The sequence below is a fragment of the Haliotis rufescens genome, unplaced genomic scaffold (genome assembly GCF_023055435.1).
Source record: "Haliotis rufescens isolate VD_foot unplaced genomic scaffold, xgHalRufe1.0.p SCAF_5, whole genome shotgun sequence".
NCBI classification, from domain to species: Eukaryota; Metazoa; Mollusca; class Gastropoda; order Lepetellida; family Haliotidae; genus Haliotis; species Haliotis rufescens.
Window position 1 is genome coordinate 58060935 of NW_025964223.1, and position 25792 is coordinate 58086726.

Here is a 25792-nt window from a genome sequence, read left to right on the forward strand (position 1 = left end):
TTAAAATATGCACTGGTACTTTTGTATGTAAACATGGAGGAAACGGAAAATGTTATATGTTTTCTCATTCAGAATTTTTTAAGATATATCTGGTCCTATATTTGTCTTAATATATATATTTAAAATGATTGATAAAGGAGAATTTGTCTTTTAAAGCATATGTACTTTTTCCTCTTTCGTAACCTTTCCTTAGTTCGTATTTTGCGTTGAGTGAAGGTGAAGGTCTTCAGTATGGCTGCTAATATCACTTTTCCAGCCGTGCACATTCCAAGAAACACACACACACATTGCCCACTGGTCCCATTTGCAAGTCTGCATTAGTAGTTATTCTATAACATCTTTCCCTGAATTATGACTTGCGGATATTACACAAACTCCTTGTCGAGAATTCGACATTTGTTAAACTTATCCGGGTTTAGAACCAAACAACAATGTTGCGGCATGCAGGGAAGGCGAATCCTGTATCTTCCAAGGTGTATTCATGTGTGCCAGTATCACTCAAGTCAATTGATGAGGCATTCGCAGAAAACTGTCTCGAACAATAATTTCAAAAGCAAAGTAGAAACGGGCCCAGGATTGAAAGACTTTGTGACACATAGAAGTGTAAATCCTCCGCTGCAGAATGATTGTGATGAGAGTATTCCATACGTTGAGGATACCAGTTACAGTGGACAAAACAGAAAAGGTAGATTCATTCTTCCAAATTGCCATGAAAAATAATCATTTTAACTGAAAAAATCTTTGTTCGAACAATTGTCAAAAATGTACAAATGTGGCTCTAACTTCTTTGCAACTGTGATTGCAGTGAACCCAATATAACAGTGAAAGTTAAAAGTTAACGGGCAACAACACACTTACTTTGAAAGTATTGAAATATAGATGGTATTTCTTCACATATTTAAAATTTGCTTAGTATTGACTATAATCCCGACTTGTTTGATTTGTGTTCAGCACTAATTGGCATCTGGTGATTACGCAGGATAATTAAAATGGCGCTGGCAAAACGATTTAGAGTTATTGTTGCCCATAAATCTCTAACCAGTGATTCACACGGTGTTGATGATTTTACAAATAGTCAAACTAGCCAATACCTGGTCCTTATGAATGATATATTATTATGATAAGTTATATTTGGTATTGCTATTTAAAATGAAATATTTCAGAGACTGGTTTGTATAATATTATATAATGTATATCAATGTATTATATTGAAACTTTTGCATTACGATTTGAACAGAAAGCATCTTGTTGAGATTATAATGACAACACATGTTGTTGTATATCATAGTCAGGGCTGTGGGTAGCCTTGTGGCTGAAGCGTTGTCTTGTCACACCAAGGACCTAGGTTTGATTCCCCTCAGGAGTGCAGTGTGTGAAGTCCATTCTGGGATTCCCTGCAGTGATGCTGACAGCTGCATGAAACCGAACTCACAGTCATGATTACTATTTGTTATAAGTGACATGATTGAAATGTCTGTAACATTACCATGATTACAATGTGCAAATGTTAATGATAGAATTATATTACAATCAGTATGAAATTATTCATTTTCAGTATATTTTGAGACATATGGATGTCAGATGAATGTTAGTGACACGGAGGTTGCTTGGTCAATCCTGAAGAAGAGTGACTTCTCAAGAGCTGACAATCTGAAAGAGGTATGGCTAGGGGTTTCAAGATAGTCCATGGCTTTGATGCATTGGGATACTTAGGCATGCAAACATTTTGTGACAACCCTAGCGATACAGAGAATGCTTGTTTGTAGAGTACAGTACTGAAACCTTTCAAATGCATAAGGGGGCGGTCGGGTAGCCTAGTTGTTAAAGTGTTCGCTCGTCATGCCGAAGACCCGGGTTCGATTCCCAACATGGGTACAATGTGTGAAGCCCATTTCTGGTGTCCTCCGCCGTGATATTGCTGGAATATTGCAAAAAGCGGCGTAAAACCATACTCACGCACTCACTCAAATGCATAACAATTAACATGTATTATTTGTCTCTATGTAATAATTAGACATGATGAAGCTTGAATATTTATTTTGGTATGATGTGATAAGTAATCTTTTTTTAGTAATGGCTACAAATATTTTGTAGAAAATAAAAAATTAGTCTCCAAGATTTTTGTAATTGGATTCAGTTATGTTGATTGAATTTATTTTGGAGACAGTGTAATGTTTGTGTTATTGCTTGTGCATGTATTGCCTGCTACAGGCTGACGTGGTTTTGGAGACAGTGTAATGTTTATGTTATTGCTTGTGCATGTATTGCCTGCTACAGGCTGACGTGGTGTTGGTGATGACATGTGCGATCAGGGAGGGAGCGGAGGAAAAGATCTGGAACAGGCTGGAGTATCTGAAGACACTGAAGACGAGGCGTGGCAAGAAAGCTCCACCCATGAAAATAGGGATATTAGGTACCGAAATATACTACTTACCATTGGATAGGTATACCGAGATATTTCACTCCTAACGAGATGACAACTAATCGTATGACAACATATGCAACATATGCAATCAGTCACATTCAGACAGACAGACATCTGGACAGTCACTAACATTCAGACATATCCAAGCAATCGGTTACATTCAGACATATCTGAGCAATCAGTCACATTCAGGATATCCAAGCAATCAGTCACATTCAGACATATCAGAGCAATCGGTCACTTTCAGACATATCCAAGCAATCAGTCACATTCAGACATGTCACATTCAGACATACCCAAGCAATCAGTCACATTTAGACATATCCGACCAATGTCACATTTAGACATATCCGACCACTGTCACATTCAGACATCTCCGACCAATGTCACATTCAGACATATCTAACCAATGTCACATTCAGACATACCCAAGCAATCAGTCACATTTAGACATATCCGACCAATATCACATTCAGACATACCCAAGCAATTGGTTACATTCAGACATATCCGAGCAATCGGTTACATTCAGACATATCCAACTAATGTCACATTCAGACATATCCGACCAATGTCACATTCAGACATATCCAACTAATGTCACATTCAGACATATCCGACCAATGTCACATTCAGACATATCCGACCAATGTCACATTCAGACATGTCCGACCAATGTCACATTCAGACATATCCAACTTATGTCACATTCAGACATATCCGACCAATGTCACATTCAGACATATCCAACTAACGTCACATTCAGACATATCCGACCAATGTCACATTCAGACATATCCAACTGATGTCACATTCAGACATATGCGACCAATGTCACATTCAGACATATCTGACCAATGTCACATTCAGACATATGCGACCAATGTCACATTCAAACATATCCGACCAATGTCACATTCAGACATATCCAACTAATGTCACATTCAGACATATCCAACTAATGTCACATTCAGACATATCCAACTAATGTCACATTCAGACATATCTGACCAATGTCACATTCAGACATATCCAACCAATGTCACATTCAGACATATCCAACTAATGTCACATTCAGACATATCCGACCAATGTCACATTCAGACATATCCGACCAATGTCACATTCAGACATATCTGACCAATGTCACATTCAGACATATCCGACCAATGTCACATTCAGACATATCCGACCAATGTCACATTCAGACATATCCAACTAATGTCACATTCAGACATATCCAACTAATGTCACATTCAGACATATCCAACTAATGTCACATTCAGACATATCTGACCAATGTCACATTCAGACATATCCAACCAATGTCACATTCAGACATATCCAACTAATGTCACATTCAGACATATCCGACCAATGTCACATTCAGACATATCCGACCAATGTCACATTCAGACATATCTGACCAATGTCACATTCAGACATATCCGACCAATGTCACATTCAGACATATCTGACCAATGTCACATTCAGACATATCCAACTAATGTCACATTCAGACATATCCAACTAATGTCACATTCAGACATATCTAACCAATGTCACATTCAGACATATCCAACCAATGTCACATTCAGACCCACCTGGATGCTCTCTATCCCTATCAGAAGTTGAATAATATACTTCCTAGACATGGTGTGTGGCAGAGATACAGTGCAGCTTCTATGAAAGCCATGGAATAGTTAGACAAAACGATTAAATCTGCTTTTCAGTGGCATTTTCCCACTACACATTTGGTCCGTTATTTGAATCTAATCAAGTGAGAGCACGATGCTATTATTCATGTTCATTTCCTGCTACATTTGCCTCCCAGTAAGATGAACATTTCCTCAAGGTTGCATGGCGGAGCGGTTAAAGTCCAAGATTGTAGACAGAGAGAAGATGGTGGACTTGGTGTGTGGACCTGATGCCTACCGAGACTTGCCGCGCATGTTGGCCGTCACACGGAACAACCAGGCAGCAGGTCAGGTGCCATGTACTCATAGCAGGCTTCAGCCTTCACATACATTTTGGCAACAATTACCGTATTCAAAGTAATAAGCGCCCCGCTCTAATAAGCGCCCATTGCAATATTTGCTAATATATTGGCTAGTAAACAATCCCAATTAGCACCCATTCCAATTGATCAATGTACACAAGACTTATTTCTTCACGTATAATACACACTCGTGTGTTATATGCACCCTTAATTATGGGGAATTTAATTCTGGAAAAATATATCTGTCGTACATAAACATTTCAGGCTGTCAGCATAAACAATGAAATTTATCTTTCAACACTGTTTTTTTTCACCAAAATAATATTCTAATAAGAGTCCCCTTTGTGGCCCTTTTAGAAATCTGGTGATGAGGTGTGGTGAAATGGGGTTTAAAGTTGTGGTCAAGATTGTTACACTTACATAGGAACTTGCATGCTTGCCATAGATTTCACCGAGGTGGTACACTTCAGGCTTTCTTGACACATTGTCACAGGACTGACCCCACACAGCATGAAACTCACTCACTTACTCACTCTTGTTGCAGTGAATGTCCTGCTGTCTCTAGAAGAAACATATGCAGATGTTGTTCCTGTCAGACTCAACCAAGACTCTAAATCAGCTTTTGTGTAAGTGTCTTCATAGATATCTCATTTTAGGATTCGTTTTTGGTTTATCACCTTGTCCATCTTCCCTTCATCCATCCATTAACAGAGCTCCAGATACGTTTTTGAGCAATTAAATTTCTACTCTAGGGTTTCTATTTTAATTGGGTTAATACATTTTTCATTGGGTAACCAATATTTTTTCACTGATCTAATCATCACTCTGTTGGGTTTTATAGATGTATATAACTGTTTTAAATATTAAGGCTTGACTTGCAAATTAAATTAGCTCGTAATTGTGTTTCAGAAATTAGCTCCTTTGTACGCATGCTGGAAAAGCTTTATTGGGTAATTACGCATGCTGTTTTGATACATTTGAGTTTTTCAATTAATGCATGCATTTCTGTATGCAAGTTAATTGAAAGTAATTGGGTTTTGAATATTTTTGGGGAGTATTTTACACAAATACGCTGCTTATCTGTAGCTCTGCATTAACTTTCAACTTCTTCTCTGAACTAACTCAAGGCATTTACCTGACACAGGACAAAGATTTGCTCATGGCAAATTTTTTGTAAAAAAACTGGGAAAACTGGGAAGAAAATAATCAGAAGAATGTGTGTGTATTACCCTGATTACATGATGAGGAAAGCTTTCAGAGGAACATGAAGACAAAAACACTAATTATGCTGCAGTCTCTTTATATTTTATGATCAGGGCCTGTTGAACATGACGGTCGTAGCCCAAAGACAGTTGTTAGTCAATTTTAAAGTATGGGAGTTAACGTCATCTTAGCAATCGCTTAATGGAATGCGGCCCGGATATTCAAATGAATCCTGTATCTTGTGTAAAATCAGTGGTATAACTGAGGCGATGGGAGTTATCATCGTCTTTAATTGTGATACGATCGCTTTGTGGAATGGAGCCCTGATATTCAATTGACCAGGAATACTATACTCCCAGACAAGTCTCTTGTGTAAAATCAGTGGTATAACTAACGTGATGACAATCTACATTGTTTTGTAAAGATGACCTCCTTGCAGACTCCTTGCTGTAATCGGGGGCATGGATGGCCCAGTCGTCTAAGGCACTGCGATTCGCTGTGCAGAGTTGCGTCCCTTGGGCATGCCAGAAACCTATGATTGTGGGTTCGAATCCCGGTTCGCCCCGATTATGTTTCTAGGTTTGTCAGCACCATACCCGTGCTCGTGGGATTCACCGAAGTGGTAAACGTCTGAGACCTGCATCACTTGGGGCTTTCCTCCCACATTAAGCTGACACGCCGTGATATAACTGGAATACTGTTAAAAGCGGTGTTAAACCAAACTCACTCACTCACCTTGCTGTAAACACTCAGCGGACAACAAGGTAGTCCATGTACAGGAGATGTTGCATGAAGATTGTGAAGTTGTGAGTCGAGTATAAAGGGTGCAGTACATATGATGGTTGTTGTTGCCAGGTCCATCATGCGTGGGTGTGACAACATGTGCACCTACTGCATCGTGCCCTTCACTCGCGGGAGGGAGAGGAGCAGACCCATCTCCTCCATACTGGATGAGGTGCAGGGACTCGCGGAGCAGGTCAGTGTCTTGTACTGTGTCACCTGTACACACCAGACAGTAGGGCTGGGAACGGTAGCTCGGGTACTCAGGTTGGGTGGGTCCTGAGTAGGACCCGGGTACCCACAGGATTATCCGGACCTGTGGTTAGTTTCATGACAAAAATTCACTATATAACTACATGGTTACATGACAATTTTAAGTCTCTAATGTTCGCATTTCTTCATGACTATGAACACGTGCATACATAAGTCACGCCCACTCATGAATATTGTAGACTTAAGACCATTGTAGGCTTAAGGGCACAACACAAGTTCCTTCTGACTTTTATATGTTTGAACAAAGCTGGCCACATCGTTTTATACGTGTATCTAAATACATTTTGCCAGGGCTACTGTCAAACTATTCCCTATCGGACATGAGTAAAGAAATTGGGGGGTTAGGCTTGCTGACTTGGTTGATGCATGTCATCTTATTTCAATTGCGTAGATCGATGCTCATGATGTCAATCAGTGGATTGTCTGGTCCAGATTTGATTACTTACAGACCACCATCATATAGCTGGAATATTGGTGAGAGTAAACAACAAACAAACAAACAAACAGCCACTGATGTTGCACATGTTCTGTGTTCATAGGGTGTAAGGGAGGTAACTCTGCTCGGACAAAATGTCAACAGTTACCGTGATAGCTCGGAGCAGACTCCCCAAATTGGCGCCACCCAGCTGAGTGCCGGTTTCAGGACGGTGTACAAGCCCCGCCAGGGAGGCCTGAGATTTGCTGAGCTGCTGGAGAAAGTGGCGTCGGTTGACCCCGAGATGAGAATCAGATTCACGTCACCTCACCCGAAAGACTTCCCTGATGAAGTAAGAATGTGTAAAACAGAGGTAGCATTTTGAGATTTTGGTTTCCAGATTCCAGTTTATTATTGAGCCTTTGAGGGCTTGTGTGTCTCTGATTGCTGGTACTGAAGCACAGTGAGCACAGTTGTGACAAGTACATACTGTCACAGGCACTGTAGTGGCAGTGGGGTAGCCTTGTGGTTAAAGTGGTTGCTTGTCATGCTGAAGGACTGAGTTTGATTCCTAACATGGATAAATTGTGTGAAGCCCATTCCTGCTGTCCCCTGTCATGATATTGCTGGAATATTGGAATCTTGCTAAAAGCAACACAGAACTGTACTCACTCATTACTGCTGTGATATTGCGGGAATATTGCTGAAAGCAGCGTAAAACCTCTCACTCACTCACTCACTCACTCACTCACTCACTCACTCACTCACTCACTCACTCACTCACTCACTCACTCACTCACTCACTCACTCACTCACTCACTCACTCACTCACTCACTCACTCACTCACTCACTCACTCACTCACTCACTCACTCACTCACTCACTCACTCACTCACTCACTCACTCACTCACTCACTCACTCACTCACTCACTCACTCACTCACTCACTCACTCACTCACTCACTCACTCACTCACTCACTCACTCACTCACTCACTCACTCACTCACTCACTCACTCACTCACTCACTCACTCACTCACTCACTCACTCACTCACTCACTCACTCACTCACTCACTCACTCACTCACTCACTTATATCAGAAAATATCTAACACCTGATCCTTTTGTTAGATCAACTTGATGTCCCCACTGTCCATATGTCAAGAGGAATATTTTTTCTGCAGAACATCATATATGCATTCTGTCTGACTGCATCTCACAGTCACATACTTGACCTGACAATGTACATGAAACAATTATGCCTGAACATGTGGAAATGTAACATCCCACTGAAATTACTAAAAAAAATGTTTTTAAAAAAACAACAACAAAGAGACAAGAAGAAGACTTATCCCCAAGTTTGCTAGGACTGGCTGTAGCTATTAGCAAAAGTCTTGTCTCCCTTCAACACAACTTGGTACACCTGGCTCTTGAGCTGGTTCTCCTGGTCATTTGTTTTTGGTGGACATTCTGCCTGAGTTTAAAGTAGAATTCACACCTATCATCTGTGAAATGAGCAAACCATTAGTTGAAGCACCACTAAAATATAATTAGAATATCTATGTGCACTGCTTTATATTTGGAAGCGGAAACCACTAGATTCAAGATGGCTGACATGAATGTTCTGAATCTGTCTACATTAGATTCACCATGACTTGTAATGTCATTCTTTGAACAAAATGCCAAAAAATAGAATAAGATAGTGTCTCAGGATGAATTATGTTATGTCATTTCAGTCTAACATCAGTTTCACATGTTAGGTGCTGCATCTGATTCAAGAGACGCCCAACATCTGTACTCAGATCCACCTGCCGGCCCAGAGCGGCAACAATCAGGTGTTGGCTGCCATGAGACGAGGCTACACCAGGGAGGCCTACCTGGACCTGGTCAGTCACATCAGATCCATCCTGCCTGGTAGGTTAACGTCAGGTCCATCCTGCCTGGTAGGTTACGTCAGGTCCATCCTGTCTGGTAGGTTAACGTCAGGTCCATCCTACCTAGTAGGTTAACGTCAGGTCCATCCTGCCTGGTAGGTTAATGTCAGCTCCATCCTGCCTGGTAGGTTAACGTCAGGTCCATCCTACCTAGTAGGTTAACGTCAGGTCCATCCTGCCTGGTCGGTTAATGTCAGGTCCATCCTGCCTGGTAGGTTAACGTCAGGTCCATCCTACCTAGTAGGTTAACGTCAGGTCCATCCTGCCTGGTCGGTTAATGTCAGGTCCATCCTGCCTGGTAGGTTAACGTCAGGTCCATCCTGCCTGGTAGGTTAACGTCAGGTCCATCCTGTCTGGTAGGTTAACGTCAGGTCCATCCTGCCTGGTAGGTTAACATCAGATCCATCCTGCCTGGTCGGTTTACGTCAGGTCGTTCCTGTTAGAAGATGGTACTTGTTGTAACCCTGCCTGGACCTAGGCATTTGGAGGATAAAGGAAAGGCAGGTCGATTTGGAGTCAGTATATATCTTAAACTGTGGCATGGTATCTCAGTGGGATAGCACTATAAATCGGCATCAGTCCGGACTAGTACAACCAGCTGCACACCTGCATGCACGTTTCTATTCAAGTGCAACAATCTCAATGTGAAGTTAAGCCTCATATCAGCTGACCTCACCTGGTCAGCTACACCTGAGTATTCCAGCTGTTCTAATGGTACAAATATTTAAATGGAAATCAAAGAGGTGACATATCCACCACTCCCTGTCAGCAGTCAACATGGTCTGTCTACTTCAGGGGTGGCCTTGACAAGTGACTTCATTGCGGGTTTCTGTGGGGAGACAGAGGCGGCTCATCACGACACTCTGGACCTCATCAGACAAGTGAAGTACAACTTTGCCTACTGCTTTCCCTACAGCATGAGACAGGTATGGATGAGGGAACTGCACTGTCAGCTGTGTCTGTCTGTGTTTGAGAGCTTCTGTTATTGTTACTGTAGTGTCTGTTTGAGAGCTGCTGTTACTGTAGTGTCTGTTTAAGAGCTGCTGTTACTGTAGTGTCTGTTTGAGAGCTGCTGTTAGTGTTACCGTAGTGTCTTGTGTTTGAGAGCCAGCATCACTGTAGTTTTTGTGTTTGAGGACTACTGTTTACTTAAAGAATGATCAACAAATATTGTTTTTAAAATTTTGCTGGGCTAGTGTCTTGTATTTAATAGTTAGAATATGAATGATATATTTTACATTATCCTGACTCATACTAATTGCTAATCTCTTCCCAATTCCCAAGAGGTAGTGGAAACTTCCTGTACTGTGTTCCCAGAGAACAGAAAAATATCTCAACCGAGTGCATCTCTGTCCCGTACAGGTGCACCGGAACTGTGTGCCCACTCCAGTTGACACGTCACTCTCTCATTTTCGCTCCAACGAGCCAGTTGGGAAATTTTTCTGTGCTCAGTAATCCAAGCCATCCTGTCAATGTTGACCTTTTTCAATAAAATCTTTTACTCGGATTACATTCTTAAATGATGCATTCATCATATCTAATGATTATTTTTTGGATTTGGTTTAGATTTTTGGATTTTTTTGGCTCTTAAATACTCCTCACCCCCATTTTTGGCATGAAAATATACACTATATGTAAGTGTAGTTTTAGAGCCCCTTTGAGGGAGGAAACATTTGCACAATTCTCCAGAACACTGATCTCCTCCTGGATGAGAGCAGCTCCATTCAGAGCCTACAGGGCAGCAGGGTTAGACCCACCTTCAGTGTCCAACCCACACTAAGTCAGAGCCATAGCTTCCACACTGGCCCTTCACAGTAACTGCTCCATCACCACCATTAAGGATAAGTTCTTTCTGGAGATCTGATACCCACTTTGCGAAATCATTATCTCTGAGATTTTGCCACAGGAATGTTGCTGGCATTCAGGAATTTGGACCACTAGTAGTTGCATAGCAACTAACGGTACCTACAAGAAGATAGACAAGAAGTCATACTGACCCACAATCACGTAGACTTGTTGACGTCAGGTTACTGTTCCATAACTACCGACCGAGAGTCCATGCTCCCCTGTTTTACTAAGTAATCCAGAATATGCGTGAAGACGATAAAGTTTACGTCCTTCTCTCAACACCAAAATCGTTTTAGACCAACTGGAATTATTTCTTTGTAATCCTTATCAAACCCATGAAATCATAAGATTTGCTCCTTTTTATGAAAAAGCAGGTGGTTCAGACAGAAGAAGAGCCAACACAATGTCTAACCATGTTCCCTCAGGGTTTAGAGAATAGATCATGACTGAATAACACTTGCACATGAAACCCAACGCCAACTGTGAGATTCAAGCAATTAGTATTAGTCTGGATAAGGTAAAATATGTATTTTTCATGATAAAAATATCATTTATACTTATCTTGACTCATATGCATGAGTACCCTCCAAACCGTCCCCACTGTCCCCTGATGTGTCTTTGGACCATTAAGTAGGAAAATGATGAGAATCTCGCTTGGTCACATCGTTGTGGTGCCCCTGCACAGAACAGGGTGCATTCGGGTGAGAGTTTTTTTCTGTTCTTTGGGAACACAGCACTGGAAGTTTCCACTACCTCTTGGAAATGAGTAGAGAAAAGCAATTAGTATGAGTCAGGATAAGTATAAATGATATTTTTACCATACAAAATACATTTTCGTGATTTTCAAATAGTAAGAACTAAACAGACAATTCTGCATCCTGGGGGAGGATTATGGAAACAGTTCACAGACGCTTTTATCGGTATATCTTCGCCATCTCTTGTTTATCATGTTTATACATTTGTGATTGCTGTGGAAATATCCTAATCTTTTATACATATATTGCCATATTATTCAACAGCTCAATTAATTGTATATTCATGTATCCAGAAAACTCGAGCCTACCATCGCCTTAGTGATGATGTTCCCGAGGATGTCAAGTCAAGACGCCACATGGAGCTGATAGGAGCTTTCCGCCAGGGAGCCCAGCAGCTCCACACAGCTCAGATTGGCTGCCAGCACCTGGTCCTTGTTGAAGGGGTGAGTGGCATTAGCCTGGTGTTCCTATCAAGTCAATCTCTGTGTGGGCACGGGTGGTCCAGTCGTCTAAGGCGCCGCAATTCACTGTGCAGTGTTGCGTCCCTTGGGTACACCAGAAACCTATCATTGTAGGTTCGAATCCCGGTTCCTCCATATTATATTTCTAGGTTTGTCAGCATAATACCGAAGGCTTCCCCGAAGTGGTAAATGTGAGACCTGCACCACTTCAGGCTTTCCTCCCACATTAAGCTGACACGCCGTGATATAACTGGAATACTGTTAAAAGCGACATTAAACCCAACTCACTCACACACTCATTAACTCACTCACTAAGATTTAGTCTTGATTTAAAGTATTTTCATGAGTAGATCTATTTAATATACTTTTTATCCTTTTTACAGGACAGTAAGAAAAGTGTGCAGGAGTTCGCAGGGCGAAACGATGCCAACACTAAAGTCATATTCCCCAAGATGGATGTGCCGTCTTGTGCGGGGTCCAAACAGCAGCGGGTTGTCTCCCCTGGGGACTATGTGGTGGTGCAGGTAGTCCACACTACAGCTTTATCTACTCAACTACCATAACTATGCATGCAACATCCTATATAAAAAACCTATGATTGTGGGTTCGAATCCTGGTTCGCCCCGATTATGTTTCTAGGTTTGTCAGCACCATGCCCATGCTCGTGGGTTTCACCGAAGTGGTTAACGTCTGAGACCTGCATCACTTCGGGCTTTCCTCCCACATTAAGCTGACACGCCATGATATAACTGGAATAATGTTAAAAAGCGGCGTTAAACCCAACTCACTCACTCACTCACTCACTCACTCACACACTCACTCACTCACTCACTCACTCACTCACTCACTCACTCACTCACTCACTCACTCACTCACTCACTTATATTAAAAGGAAACCCTGGTAATCTGGTAGCATTTCTGCTGAATTCATCTGGATTATCAAGTTTCTTGACACTGAATCATTGGCACACAGTAGTTTCATTTTCTTTGCATACAAACAATTTCCAGCCGGAACCCGCTTGAAGGTGGAGTTCCCAGATAAACAGGGTTTAGCCACCTAAACCTATCCTGCATTTGTTCATGTAAGGTATACCCGATTCAGCAACCCATGCTTGCCTTAAAAGACGACTATGCTTGTCATAAGAGGCAAATAACAGGATCGGGTGGGCAGGCTCGCTGACTTCGTTGATGCATGTCTTTGTATGCCAATTGCGAGGATCGATGCTCATGATATCTATCAATCACTGGATTGTCTGGTCCAGACTTGATTATTTACAGACCGCCATCTGGAATATTGCTGAGTGTGGCATTAAACAACAAACAAACAACAAATCATGTTAGGTGGGTTATAAGAGATCTGTGATTCATTTAGTGGGTGGGGAAGCATCGTAGAAAGTTATTTCACAGGTCACAAGGAACAACTGTGATATGACTGGAATATTACTGAAGATGGGGATGAAACTCCACTCGCTCGCTCACTCACTCACTCACTCACTCACTCACTCACTCACTCACTCACTCACTATAATATCACCCTATCTTTCACTGCTACTGCTGGTGTTCCAGGTGACGTCGTGTTCCTCCCAGGTGTTGAAGGGTGTTCCTCTGTACCACTCCACACTACAGAGCTTCCACCACCAGAACACAGTAACCAGAGTCCAGGCCACAAGAACGTAGAGACTCCATGTGTGTGTGTGTGTGGATAATGTATGAGCAACAGAGGAATAAATGTGTGTATTGTTGGAAATCAGTACTTGTGTTTGCTGTGTGTTCTGGGGATTCTGGACTGACTCCATGGTCTAGTGGTAGAGCATCTGCTCAGAGAGCGGAAAGTTAGGTTTTCGATCCCGGTCTAGTCATACCAAAAGACGTTAAAATATGGTTCTTGTTGTTACACTTCCTGGCGCACAGCATTAAGAGGCTAAAACAAGGATTGGTCAGGTGGATCAGGGGGCTCTGTGACTTGGTTGCTCATGATATCAATCACATGTTTTGTCTGCCCCAGACTCGATTATTCGACAATACTGAAATATTACTGACACTGTTGTACATATACTGAACAAAAAATGTTAGAGATCATGAATGTTTGGGGGGAAAGGTTTTTGTAGTGTTGACTGACTGAGCACACAGTTTCATCAAAATGACCCAAAATATATTCATGATCCCTACCTTTATTTAGTTCAGTATATGAAACGTTAATGCCAGAGAATAACCAGTCTTCGTTATCTGATGAAACAGATTCCATTGGGTGTAAATATCAAAATAGTGGTGAAAATTATATGAATGGGTCACTAAATATCAGTGATGACACCAGGTGTTCACGAAACGGTAAGCATGTCTTTCACTACCGATGACAAGTAAAATGTGATGATATTCCAAACAATCTCATTAAAATCTTTTACCAGTTACTTGGTACTTGGGATGCAAGCGTTACATTTCAAAGCGATGTCCGCAGATTTGCCATGTTTTCCCCGATTCTTGTCAATCACAATAGTGTCAAAAGGGACAGTAATTTCAATGATATGAATGATTTCAGTGTATTTATCAAAAAGGACATGATCAGTTTTGGGGTCTGGATAGGTCTGAGGTTGTATACTGGCCTATTCCAAAGAATTTTGTATTTATCGTTTTTCCATGAGGTCCTCTACATATTCTGAGTCGTACCATGTCATTATTATTATACAGATTAAAATAAATGAATGCAGCAAAGAGGGTTTAGGGGATCCTGGCACAGTCGGGCTGGTTAGGCTAATCATCATCACCCCCCCCCCCCCCCCCTGCACGCAGCCCAGACAGCGAATTGGACTTCTCCCAGGAAGCACTGCCGAGTCGAAACCAACAGAAACCTTTCGGAGAATGTGAAGACTCCCCCAAACTGCAGCCGTCTGCATTACCCAGATTGTCAGAAGGGCTGTATTCCTGGCAGCAAACCTGGGTACTCTCCCAATGTCAGACAACAGATTGGGACGTACCAAACCTAACGCACCAAGATCAATTGTGTGGGACAACTTTGCACTTGGGATGTCAGCTTAATGTGGGAGGAAATCCCGAAGTGATGCTGGTCTGAGACGTTTACCACTTCGGTGAAACCCACGAGGTATGGGTGTCTAGCTTGTTGTTTCCCATAGATGTAGCTGGGCAACGCAGATAAACGTGATGACCGCAGATAAACGTGATGACCGAACGATCGCATCCCAAAGCGGGAGGGATATGACAATCGGTATTGGGAGAAAAGGTACAGGTAACTGACGTGATGATTGTGAGAATATACGGGAAATACCCACCTGTGCATAAAATGGACTTTATCCGACATTGCCGATTTCGGATTCGATTCAGGGAGTCATTATTACAATACGGGTAAATATTTGTGAAAGCTTGTGCGTTTTAGTAACATCCTTAAAGAGGCTATACGTAATGTTGATATCTCATATAAGAAATAAACAACTCGTGGTCGTTGTTTATCATACAATAAAACACTGCAGAGAAAATTAACAACTCGGGGCTTCACACCTCATGGTTTATTCTCCCGGCAGTGTTTCATTGTACGATAAACAACTCTCACCGTCGTTTATTTTTTAAATACAAGGACACTATCGCACCTCCCTCAAAACCAAACTGACGATTATCAGGAAATGTACTAACAATACAAGATGAAAATTTGTCTAGTCTATCCGTTTTTAAGGAAATGATTCATATTCATCCACAAACATACAAATAATCCAAGCCCCGACATCAATTGAAAGCTGAGTCAGTCTTCACAGCATAAAACTGATGTCGCGTCTTTTTTTATTATAACAAACAGAGACCATATACCGATATGGTCTCTGTAACAAAGCATACATTTTAAGTCAACTTGAGAATACCCCCCGTCTTCAGTTTATCCAGTCATGGAGAAGTGGTTTCGTCAATTCTTCAAAGGGGAATTACTTCAGATATCTTATAGACGATCCATCATTTGAAAATTACTTGCTACTGCCTCGAAATGTTTCCCAACCTTTACTTTTCTTCCGTACATGTAACCATAAATTGCCAATAGAGACGGGTAGAGGGGCAGGTATACCTCATGAAGACCGCCCAAGTACACTGGGTGATACAAATGCACTTGGGGACTACCTGTTTCGTTGTAAGTCGCTTTCCAATAAACGGGCTATTTTGATTAATAAATATTATAACGATTGGTTAAGAAATATTTGTTTGCTAAACTATTGAACACCAAACATATATCTGTTATCAAGAAAACATCGAAGTTCATCTTATTCCTGACTACTATCTTAATTGAAGACAGATCCATTGTGTTTATTGTACTTTGGCAATTGTTGGAGTAGACTTGTCTGCATAAACAAATAATACATTGGTATAAACTTGTTTTTTGAAAAATTTGAAATTATGACCTACAAGGTTACATGCTGTTACTTCATAACATACTTTCTGAACAATGTAACACTGTTTGTATCATCTGTACATGTAGAGTTCAATGTTTATCCGAAAAATATTCTACACAGCGTTACTGTTTATTCATAAAGAATGAATTCAATCATTGTGTTGACGGACTTGTCATCCTGGACGTGTCATGTTATATGTGTAATTTTAATGAATTGTTTTGACCAAGTTCCACCGCTGGTGATTCCCTAGAGTGAATTAAGGTGGTTGTTATTGTTCATACGGATGGTATTTATCCGTTGTGATATAGCCTCGCGAAAACAAACACCAACAAGATTACAAACCTTAACGAAATCTGCTGGTTCGTTGACTGTCCTAACCACCGCATTGTTCCAACAGATTAGAAAGTCACCAGCTGTGGGCAGCACAGCTTGTGTTCGTTGAAGGACATACGACCTCCGTCGGCCCTGATCTTTGTTTACTGCGTGAATACATTGTCCAATGTTAAAGGGGAAGTGTACACGCAAAAATCACTTTCTTTCTTTTTCTAAACAAAACGCAATTTTAGAATTAGTTAATGTCTGTGTTTGAAAATGTAAACTCATTTTTTTCACAGTGAAAGTAGGAAGCTCACAATAGTGTGAAAATGATATGCCGTTATGAGGCCTTCGTTTTTCGAGCTAAACAGGCCTGAGTTATCCCCCTTAGATTATGACGTAATTGGTGCCAATTCAACTGGGTCCCTGTCTATTCTGAACGCAAAAGATATCAAGTACAAGTTTTCGGTAAAACAACATGGCCTACGACACACTCCGGCGCAGTGGTGACTCAGCATAACACAATTCTGGCTGGCATCTGAGACGCTAGAATCACAAAACTGTACCTACACCACGTGAAGCGGCTCTAACAAAGCATGATGACGTCATAATGTTTATCAATTGGCACCAATGACGTCATATTGCAAGGGGCATAAGCCATGGTGTTTTTGTTATGGAAATAGAACACTTGGTAAATGTGAAAAATATAAATCGTTTTAATGCAAAAAATATGTTAATTAAATATGATGTTTTTATATTTTTGTCTATGACACTTCTATGTTAACACTTTTAATGTGGAAAAAGTACAAGAAAAATTGGTTCATTTCCGTGTGAACTTGCCCTTTAAGTGATATAATTAATTACGAGAATGAAGCTACATGGCCGCCCATGGTTTCGGGGGAAGGATTTGAGAGAAGAGCCCGTGCTACTCTCCATGTATACTACCGACAACATTGGACTGGATTGTGTTTGGACAATGATTAGTCGTCAGGAATGTTATACTATTGAATGCAATTTATTTTAAAAACTAAGGGAACTAATGATTTGAATGTAGCTGTCCTTGAGGTGTACATTTACAATACCGTTGCCTTGCATCTGAACGCAAGATCTAATCACAATTCAATTTCTCATTAGAGAAGCAGCACGTTATGCACCTTCACATTGAAGCAACATTGTGTGCTCCAAAAGGGGAACTCACAATCACAAATGAAACTGAGCTACGCTTACAATGCCTCCGAGGCAGTATCTCAATGAACAGGAAAAACGGCGAATTGTAGGTACGGTTGTGGGGGTACTTCAATTTGCCAATTTGCCGAATGTTTGGCAAATAAAAAAGGTTAATTTCTCGACTGTGGGACAAGTAGTATCAAACGGTTGGGGTTGCAATGACACATGGGCGTGGCATGTGTGAAACAGATAACACCTAGTCAGGATTGTCTCATTACATTAATTACATCAATACGTCAATCACTGGATTGTCTGGTCCAGACTCGATTATTTACAGACCGCCGTCATATAGCTGGAATAGTGCTGAGTGCGGCGTTAAACAAAAAACAAACCAACAAAAATTACATCAATAGATTCAATTATGCTCCTGTTATCAAAACAGAAATCCATACAATAAGAGGAAGGCGAAATTCAACAAAGACTTGGGTAGGACGGGCAACACTATGGGCGGGTTGTGCACCAAAGGCGTTACACCCTGTTTACAGACAAATCATGGTTTTGCCTCCGAGTCACAGATGGCGGAAAATCTTGTTGGCGACGTAGCGGTGAGCGCTATGCCAGGGCTACAGTTCATGATCGGTATTGGGGCATTAGTGTCATGGTGTGGCACGGTATCACAACTGACAGGTGAACTGATTTGTTTATTGTGAATGGACATGTGACTCGCCACCTATAGTTTGACGCAATATTGCGTCCTGTCGTTCCATTCGCTAGGATTATCGGCAGAAACTGCAAGAAGACAATGCCAGAGCACATCGTGCCCAGCGAATATCTCCGACGAGATTGCATAAGGGCATTCGACCTACCCGCTGGCACGTCCCCAATGAGTATCGGTGGGATGTTCTCCGGCAGAGAGTGTACGCCAGAGACTCAGCACCCGCCAACGTGGCCCACTCAGTCCCCTGGCACGTCCCCAATGAGCATCTGTGGGATGTTCTCGGGCGGAGAGTGTTCGCCAGAGACTCAGCACCCGCCAACGTGGCCCAGTTATGGGTAGCTCTTGGCGGACAATGGCAAGGGGAACCGTACGCAAATTAATCAACAGTATGCCATCAAGGTGTCCTGCATTAATATGAAAAGTGTAATTGAGTGTGTGAGGTTATGGGTCATGGGTGTGAGTGGGGAGGGGATATGAATGTTGGTATGGTCAGAAGAAAGGATATGGAGTGTGTGTAGATGCAGGAATTTGGGTATGGGTGTATGGGTGTGAGTAAGGTTGAGTGTGTGTGTGTGTGTGTGTGTATGTCTCGAGTGAGGGGGTGGGGTATATCTGAATGTGTTTGGGTGTCTGTTTAGTATATGTGCGGGAGAATATTAGAATGATTGATTGTGTGTGCGTGCGTGCGTGCGTGCGTGCGTGCGTGCGTGCGTGCGTGCGTGCGTATGTATGTATGTGTGTATGCATGCATGCATGCATGCATTATGTGATTGTGTTAGAGAATATGTGTATATGTAGATATTAAGAATGTGCATGATTACTTTTTATATCTAATTGTATTTTAATATTTGTAATATCTTAAGGTGTCATTTCGGCCCTCTGAGGCCTGGTGTTTGTATTTTAAGTATGTGCTAAATGTTGTATTACTTTGTAACACATGACACTGTAATAAACTATATTATTATTATTAATCGCCCAACATGGTGGATGCACCAAATATTGACCTACACGACCGGATGTATGTGTGAATATATGCTGCCTCATCGTGATGCCAGTTTAATAATGCAAACACCTTAAAATATGATATGTTTCATATTTGCATTGTTTAGTATGTTACAGAGTTAAACAGAGTTATTTCTTTGGAGTGGTGGTTCACATTAAAATAAAGATGAGTGTCCCTTCATCTTGAAAATTGAAAATTTTATTATAAATTGTATATTTATATACTTATCCTATCTCACACTATGCATCTCTCTTTCTTCTTTCGATTCTGAGTGGAAACGTATCTGAAATAAAAGTTTCCAGCTTCTAAAGTTAATTAACCCTGTCATACCTCACATCGTCACGGTCACCTCCCAGATCTGGGTCATGCGCGCTATGCATGCTGGTTGACCTTCTTGTACTGATCACGTGTCTATCCCAGTCAACTCATTCTCTTTCAAGAGCATATAGACTAAGGAATTGCGATGTGGGGATGGACGGGTGGGCATATAACGTGTGAGATAGGATAAGTATATAAATATACAATTTATAATAAAATTTTCAAATTTTTAAACTTATCCTATCTGACACTATGCATTTTATCCCACGGTTGGATGGTGGGGCGCAACTCCCTTGTCTATAGATCACAACCGTAGGATATTTACGAGGAAGCTGGAACTTAACAGTGGTACAATACTTAATACAGTAACACAGTTAAGTGTCGTAAGACAAAAAAAAAAAAAAAAAAAAAAAACAACACACAAAAACAACAACTCGTAGACAGGATAAGAAGAACACTCTCAAAGAATGTTGAGATCCTGATACGTGAACAACTGAAACACAATAAGTCGGGTACAACATGTGTAACATGTTCAAACGTAATCAAGCGTAATCGCATGTCTAAAACGAACGAGTACGACTTATATTCGAGAGAGTATACATCCAGTCGTCGAATCTACAAGACGGGGTATTCCTATCTCCAGAGGACGATAGGTTGGACCCGCTCGGCATCTCTTTTATCGCTTCGTCAAACCCTCAATCATGTCAGTGATTGAATCGATGGGTAAAAAACGAGAAGAGGAAACGATCAACAATATCCACAAAAGGATCATCGATCCGTTACTCACCACACATACCTAAAGTAGAGGTGTTTGAAATAAGGGATCGGGACACCGAAATCGGCCGCGTCTAATGACGACTTCAAGTTGAAGACCAAGGTCTCTACAGACGAGTGATTATACCCTCCAACCGGATACTCAGTCTGGGAAGCCCGAATGAATACAATAAACACCAATAATCATGACAAATGTTTATTATAAATAGAGATGGATGTAATGTAATGAAAATCTGGTTATACATCTCCCTATCTGCGCAGGTGTGTCTTGGAGATCTGTTGTGCGAGTACCAAGGGTCCAAACTGGTGAAGGCCTTGAACGTCCATCACTGAGATGTCTCGGAGGTAATGGGATGCGAACACGGTATCGGATTTCCAAAAAAATCCCTCCATAATTGCGGTCAAGGAGCAATTACTGTGAAGTGCCATGGTGGAAGCGACAGCACGGGTTTCGTGAGGATTAGATGCGACTGGAGCAGGTAGGCCAGCGAAGGTGTAGGCTCGAAGGATCACTGAGCGTATCCAAAACGAGATTGTGGTACGGGATACCTCCGTAGTAGCTGCCGCAGAGAGCGGGATGAATAACCTCTTACGTAATCGACGAAGTGGTTTCGCCGCTTCCAGATAGATTTTAAGTGCGCGTACCGGACACAACGATATGTCTTCGTCAGGGTTTAAGAGGGCAGTCAATGGTGGGATACTGAATAGTCGATCGGGTTGACCAGGGAGTTGATTTTTGGCGATGAAATCCCATCGTAGTCCCAAAAATACTTTCCCATGTGCAGTTCGTTCGAAACGCACTCTGTTGACGTCTAAAGCGTGAATTTCACTCACTCGAGCCGCCGTTGCAAGGTCCAGAAGGAAAACTGTCTTCAAAGAAATGTGTTCGAAATCTTTCTCGACGAGAGGTTCGTACTCGGCCGACGTTAGATGGCGAAGTATGATGTTTAGATCCAAAGTTGGTGGTCGAAAACGTGATGTTTGGTCCGCCAACTTGTACGATCTGATCAATGATTGTAATTCGGCGATTGTTGAAATCTTGGTGCCCGTTGTAGTTGCGATGACAGAATTGATCGCAGCTAAATAGGTAGCTAGAGTCGAACCTTTTAGTTTACGAGATGATCGAAGATAGTGAAGGTATTCAGCAATTTGTTGCGGGGATGCCGTGGCAGGTGTGGAAATGTCATGTGAATGACAAAACGATTCAAATGCCTTCCATTTATGGTCATATAGTGCTTTAGTAGATGACCTGTGCGCCCCCGCAATGGTCTTGGCCACTCGTTCAGAATAACCCTTAGCTATCAATGATTTCTGTAAATGCGCCAAACGCATAGATTGAGGGTTGTTGGCGACGGATGACGGAGCTGAGAGTGTGGTTGATGCAGAAGATCGTCCCTTAGAGGTAGATGGTAAAACTTTCTGTCTGCGAGACGAATGAGCGTTATGAACCAACTGCGTGTTGGCCAGTAGGGCGCGACCAAAAGTAGAGTGAGGCGATTGGTCGTTGATATCTTCTGTAGAACCCGATGTAGAATGCCAGTTGGGGGAAAGGCGTAAGCATGTAGTCCTTCCCATGGGATTGCTAACGCATCGTGGTCCCAGGCTAGGGGGTCTGGGATAGGAGATACGAACCGGGATAGCTGAGTATTGAAGCGGGTTGCGAAGAGGTCGACGTCTGGGCACGGAAATAACTGGCAAATCCACTGAAAAATCACGGGATGTAGACGCCATTCCGTGGGAGATGGTTTGTCGGGTCGGGACAGGGAGTCGGCTATGACGTTGGCGATGCCGGGAATATGTCTCGCTCGAACTTGAATGTTGAGTGAGTCGATCAGTTTGAAGAAGTCGAGTGCTAGAGATAGAAGTGACGTTGACTTGGTGGATCCCATCTTGTTTATGTACCACACGACCGATAGGTTGTCTGACTGAATCATTAGTGTGGAGGACTGAAGGAGTGTTGACCAATGAGACACTGCCAGAATCACTGCTTTGAATTCTAGATTGTTGATGTGAAGCTGGCTTTCTTCTAATGACCACCGCCCTGCCACTTGTAGGTCTTGGCAATGAGCTCCCCATCCGACGGTTGAGGCGTCGACGAACAGGTGGAGGGTCGGGCTGAATGGTTGCAAGGAGACTCCTTCGCAGACATTTGATGGAGTTAACCACCATTTGAGGTGTGGGTGTAGATGGTTTGGAAGAGATATTAGAACCTGACAATCGTCGTCCTGAAGGAAGGGCTTGAGGAAGCACTGGATTGGCCGTAAGTGAAGTTGACCTCTCTTGGTGAGGGCTTGTGCTGATGTTAGGAGACCGAGAAGTTGTTGCCATTGACGTAAGGAAATTGGCTGTTTGAGTGCCAATGGAACGAGGCGTTGGATTTTCTCCCAACGATCTTGGGGTACAAACATCTTGCCCAGACTCGTGTCGAAGAGGGCTCCGATGAACTGGAGACGTTGTGTTGGAATAGTTTCGGACTTTTTTGGGTTGATGATCCAACCTAGTTGATGAAGTAGGCGTTGAGAGAAATCGAGGTGATGAAGTAGAGTGTTCGAATCCTTGTTGGCTTGAATGCAGTCGTCGATGTACGTTTCGAAGACGATGCCTCGAGTGTGTAGGAACTTGACGATGGGTTTTGTGAGGCGAGTAAATAGCCACGGGGCCGAAGAAATTCCAAATGGGAGCACTCGCCATTGGTAGTGTTGGCCTAGGAACACAAACCGAAGAAAATGGCGGTGCTCTGGCAGGATAGGGACGTGTAAGTATGCGTCTTGTATATCTAGGCTGATCATGAAGTCGCCGGGATGAATAATCGTTCGTAGTAGAGCGATTGATGTCATGCGAAAGTGTGGAGGAGTCTCTAGGTATAGTTTGTTGAAGGTTTTCATGTTGAAGATGAGACGCAGTTAAGGACTGTTTTTCTTGGGAACCAGAAAAATTGGAGAATAGAACCCTGGTGTCATTGGCTGAGTGCCCAGACACTCTATTGCGTTCTTTACAAGTAACGTGTTTATGGTGTCTATGAGAACTGGAAGTTGTTTGGCTGGATACAGATGTTGAGGCGGTTTGCACGTCGTCGGAGGTGTGGTGGCAAGAGGTAGAGGATAACCTGTTTGTAGGAGACGAGACACATATGGGTCGTCTAGGATGGTCCAGTTTAAAGCGAACATGCCTAGTCTTCCGCCTACGGGAGACGAGAAAATCGGAATGGCTGGAGTCGGAAGGTCCCAGTCGTCCTGCTGTTGTAGTGAGTCATTTGTGGTTAGTGTCTCCTGGCTTAGGAGAGTTAGTGTTTCCTTTAGTCCCTGAAAAGGAGACGGTGCGTCCGCCTGATTTCCCTCCTCGCTGATGTTGGCGTGCTCGGCCACGGCCACGAAAAGAAGCAGACCTATTACTCAAAACTTCTCTAAGGTCTTGTTGAGAAGGAGTAAAGGTTGGTCGTCTTCGGTCTTTCCTTTGTTCTTCCAGTTGATTTTTCTGGAGACGAAGTAAGTCAACAGTGACTTGCAGGGAAGTGTCTCTTTGGACTTCATGGGCAACCTCCTGTATGCGCCCAGCAAAAAGGGAGGGTGTTGACCATGGCATTTGGTACAGCCTGTTCTTAAATTGATCATCCCATGAGCAATGTTGTAACACCCCCCGTCTACGAAGAGAAGTGATAGATCCCTCATGGTGAGCAAGGAGGTCTAGTATAGCTGTCGTTTTATCCTGGATGAGGGTCACAGCACCTCGAATACAGGATTCTTCTGAGGAAGATGCATGAGCTAGAGCCGACGAAAGTGCTTCAGTTGCTGATAAAATAGTGGAGACCAACGGAAGGGTCCTTCGAACAGTGGTGTCGAGGTGAACGAGGTCCCTGTCATCCACTGAAGAAGCTGAGTACGGACGCTTAGGAGCTAATGTTGCCATGTCACCATCTAGTTCGGGAGAAATCGTAGACAAGCCATGAGTCCCTGCATCCGCCAATACAAAGCGTGGAGATTGAAGCCGATCACGAAGACGGCGAAAGGATCCAAATGCTTTGTCTAAATTGGTGGCCATATCCTGTAGGACTGGTCTCGGAGGGAGTGTGATGTTCGGCGACGAGGCTGAAGGCACAACAAATGATGATAAAGTGTCCTCCGTTGAAGTGCTTTTTAACAATTGTAACTTATCTGCTATCCAGATAAGTACAGTGATCGGATCCGCTATGTCGAAGCTCCCAGAAGACGAAGCTGGGGAGGTATAGTGGTCTGATGACTCTGATTCTGGTGGTTGATCCACTGAAAGGGATGTAGTGGGTGTCGATGCAGATAGAGGTACCGTAGTTGGTACAGCAGGTGCCTGTTGGGGAAGACATACTGTTGTTACAGCCTGTAACAGAGAACGAATCTGTTCTGCTGGAATAGCAGAAAGTTCGCTAGGGATCCATGATGTAGGGATAGCTTGAGATGGAGCTTGTGATGTTGCAGGAGTCTGTGATTCAGAGGAAGCAGGAGGGCGTCGAACCGGAGGTGGCGATGGGGAGCCGGTACGACGAGTAGGTGAAGTAGAACTCTGCCTATCTTTAGGTGAAGGACATCTACTAACGGTAGCTGATCTGAGTGGTCTATCTCTATGTCGCCGAGGAGAATCCTCATGACGAGAAGAGGAAATGTAGCTTGACCGATAAGGTCTGTACTCTGGATCATGAGGATACCCATGCCATGGAGGGTGGGGATCCCTGTAGTGTGGGTGTCGTTCCAACTCATGTGCGTAGGCACTATATGAAGTAGTGTTCCATGGGTAATCACCACGTTGATGAAAATCAAAAGTGTGAGGGTAATCTCTTAGTCGAAACTCCGGATGGGTGAGTGAAGGAGAAGATCGAGAAATGTAGGATGAATGGCTAATAGACTCGTTGTAGCGTTCATCCTCCGAGCCTAGACGTGATGGGTCTGAATAGTCTCTTCGTGAGACATGATAAGGGGATGAGCGATAATCCGCTCGCCTGTCATAAGACGAGTAACGATCTGTAGGTGAACGTCGCATATTCGAGTCTCTCGA

The 25792-nt window shown here is 42.7% G+C and overlaps 2 protein-coding genes across 2 annotated transcripts; one reads left to right on the plus strand and one right to left on the minus strand.

Moving 5' to 3' along the window:
• Positions 1–200: 200 nt before the first annotated feature.
• LOC124140360 (mitochondrial tRNA methylthiotransferase CDK5RAP1-like) lies at positions 201–13843 on the plus strand. Its single transcript, XM_048384169.1, has 12 exons — positions 201–685; positions 1556–1659; positions 2278–2413; positions 4281–4409; positions 4969–5050; positions 6483–6603; positions 7220–7447; positions 8856–9009; positions 9825–9955; positions 11926–12075; positions 12477–12617; positions 13660–13843. The coding sequence occupies exons 1-12, from the start codon at positions 352–354 to the stop codon at positions 13768–13770; spliced, it is 1821 nt and encodes a 606-aa protein (XP_048240126.1). The 5' UTR covers positions 201–351; the 3' UTR covers positions 13771–13843.
• A 6613-nt stretch (positions 13844–20456) lies between these two features.
• Positions 20457–23655, minus strand: LOC124116370. The gene is made up of 2 exons (XM_048384346.1): positions 22486–23655; positions 20457–20489 (listed from the first exon to the last, which is right to left on the minus strand). The coding sequence occupies exons 1-2, from the start codon at positions 23653–23655 to the stop codon at positions 20457–20459; spliced, it is 1203 nt and encodes a 400-aa protein (XP_048240303.1).
• Between the last annotated feature and the right edge of the window lie 2137 nt (positions 23656–25792).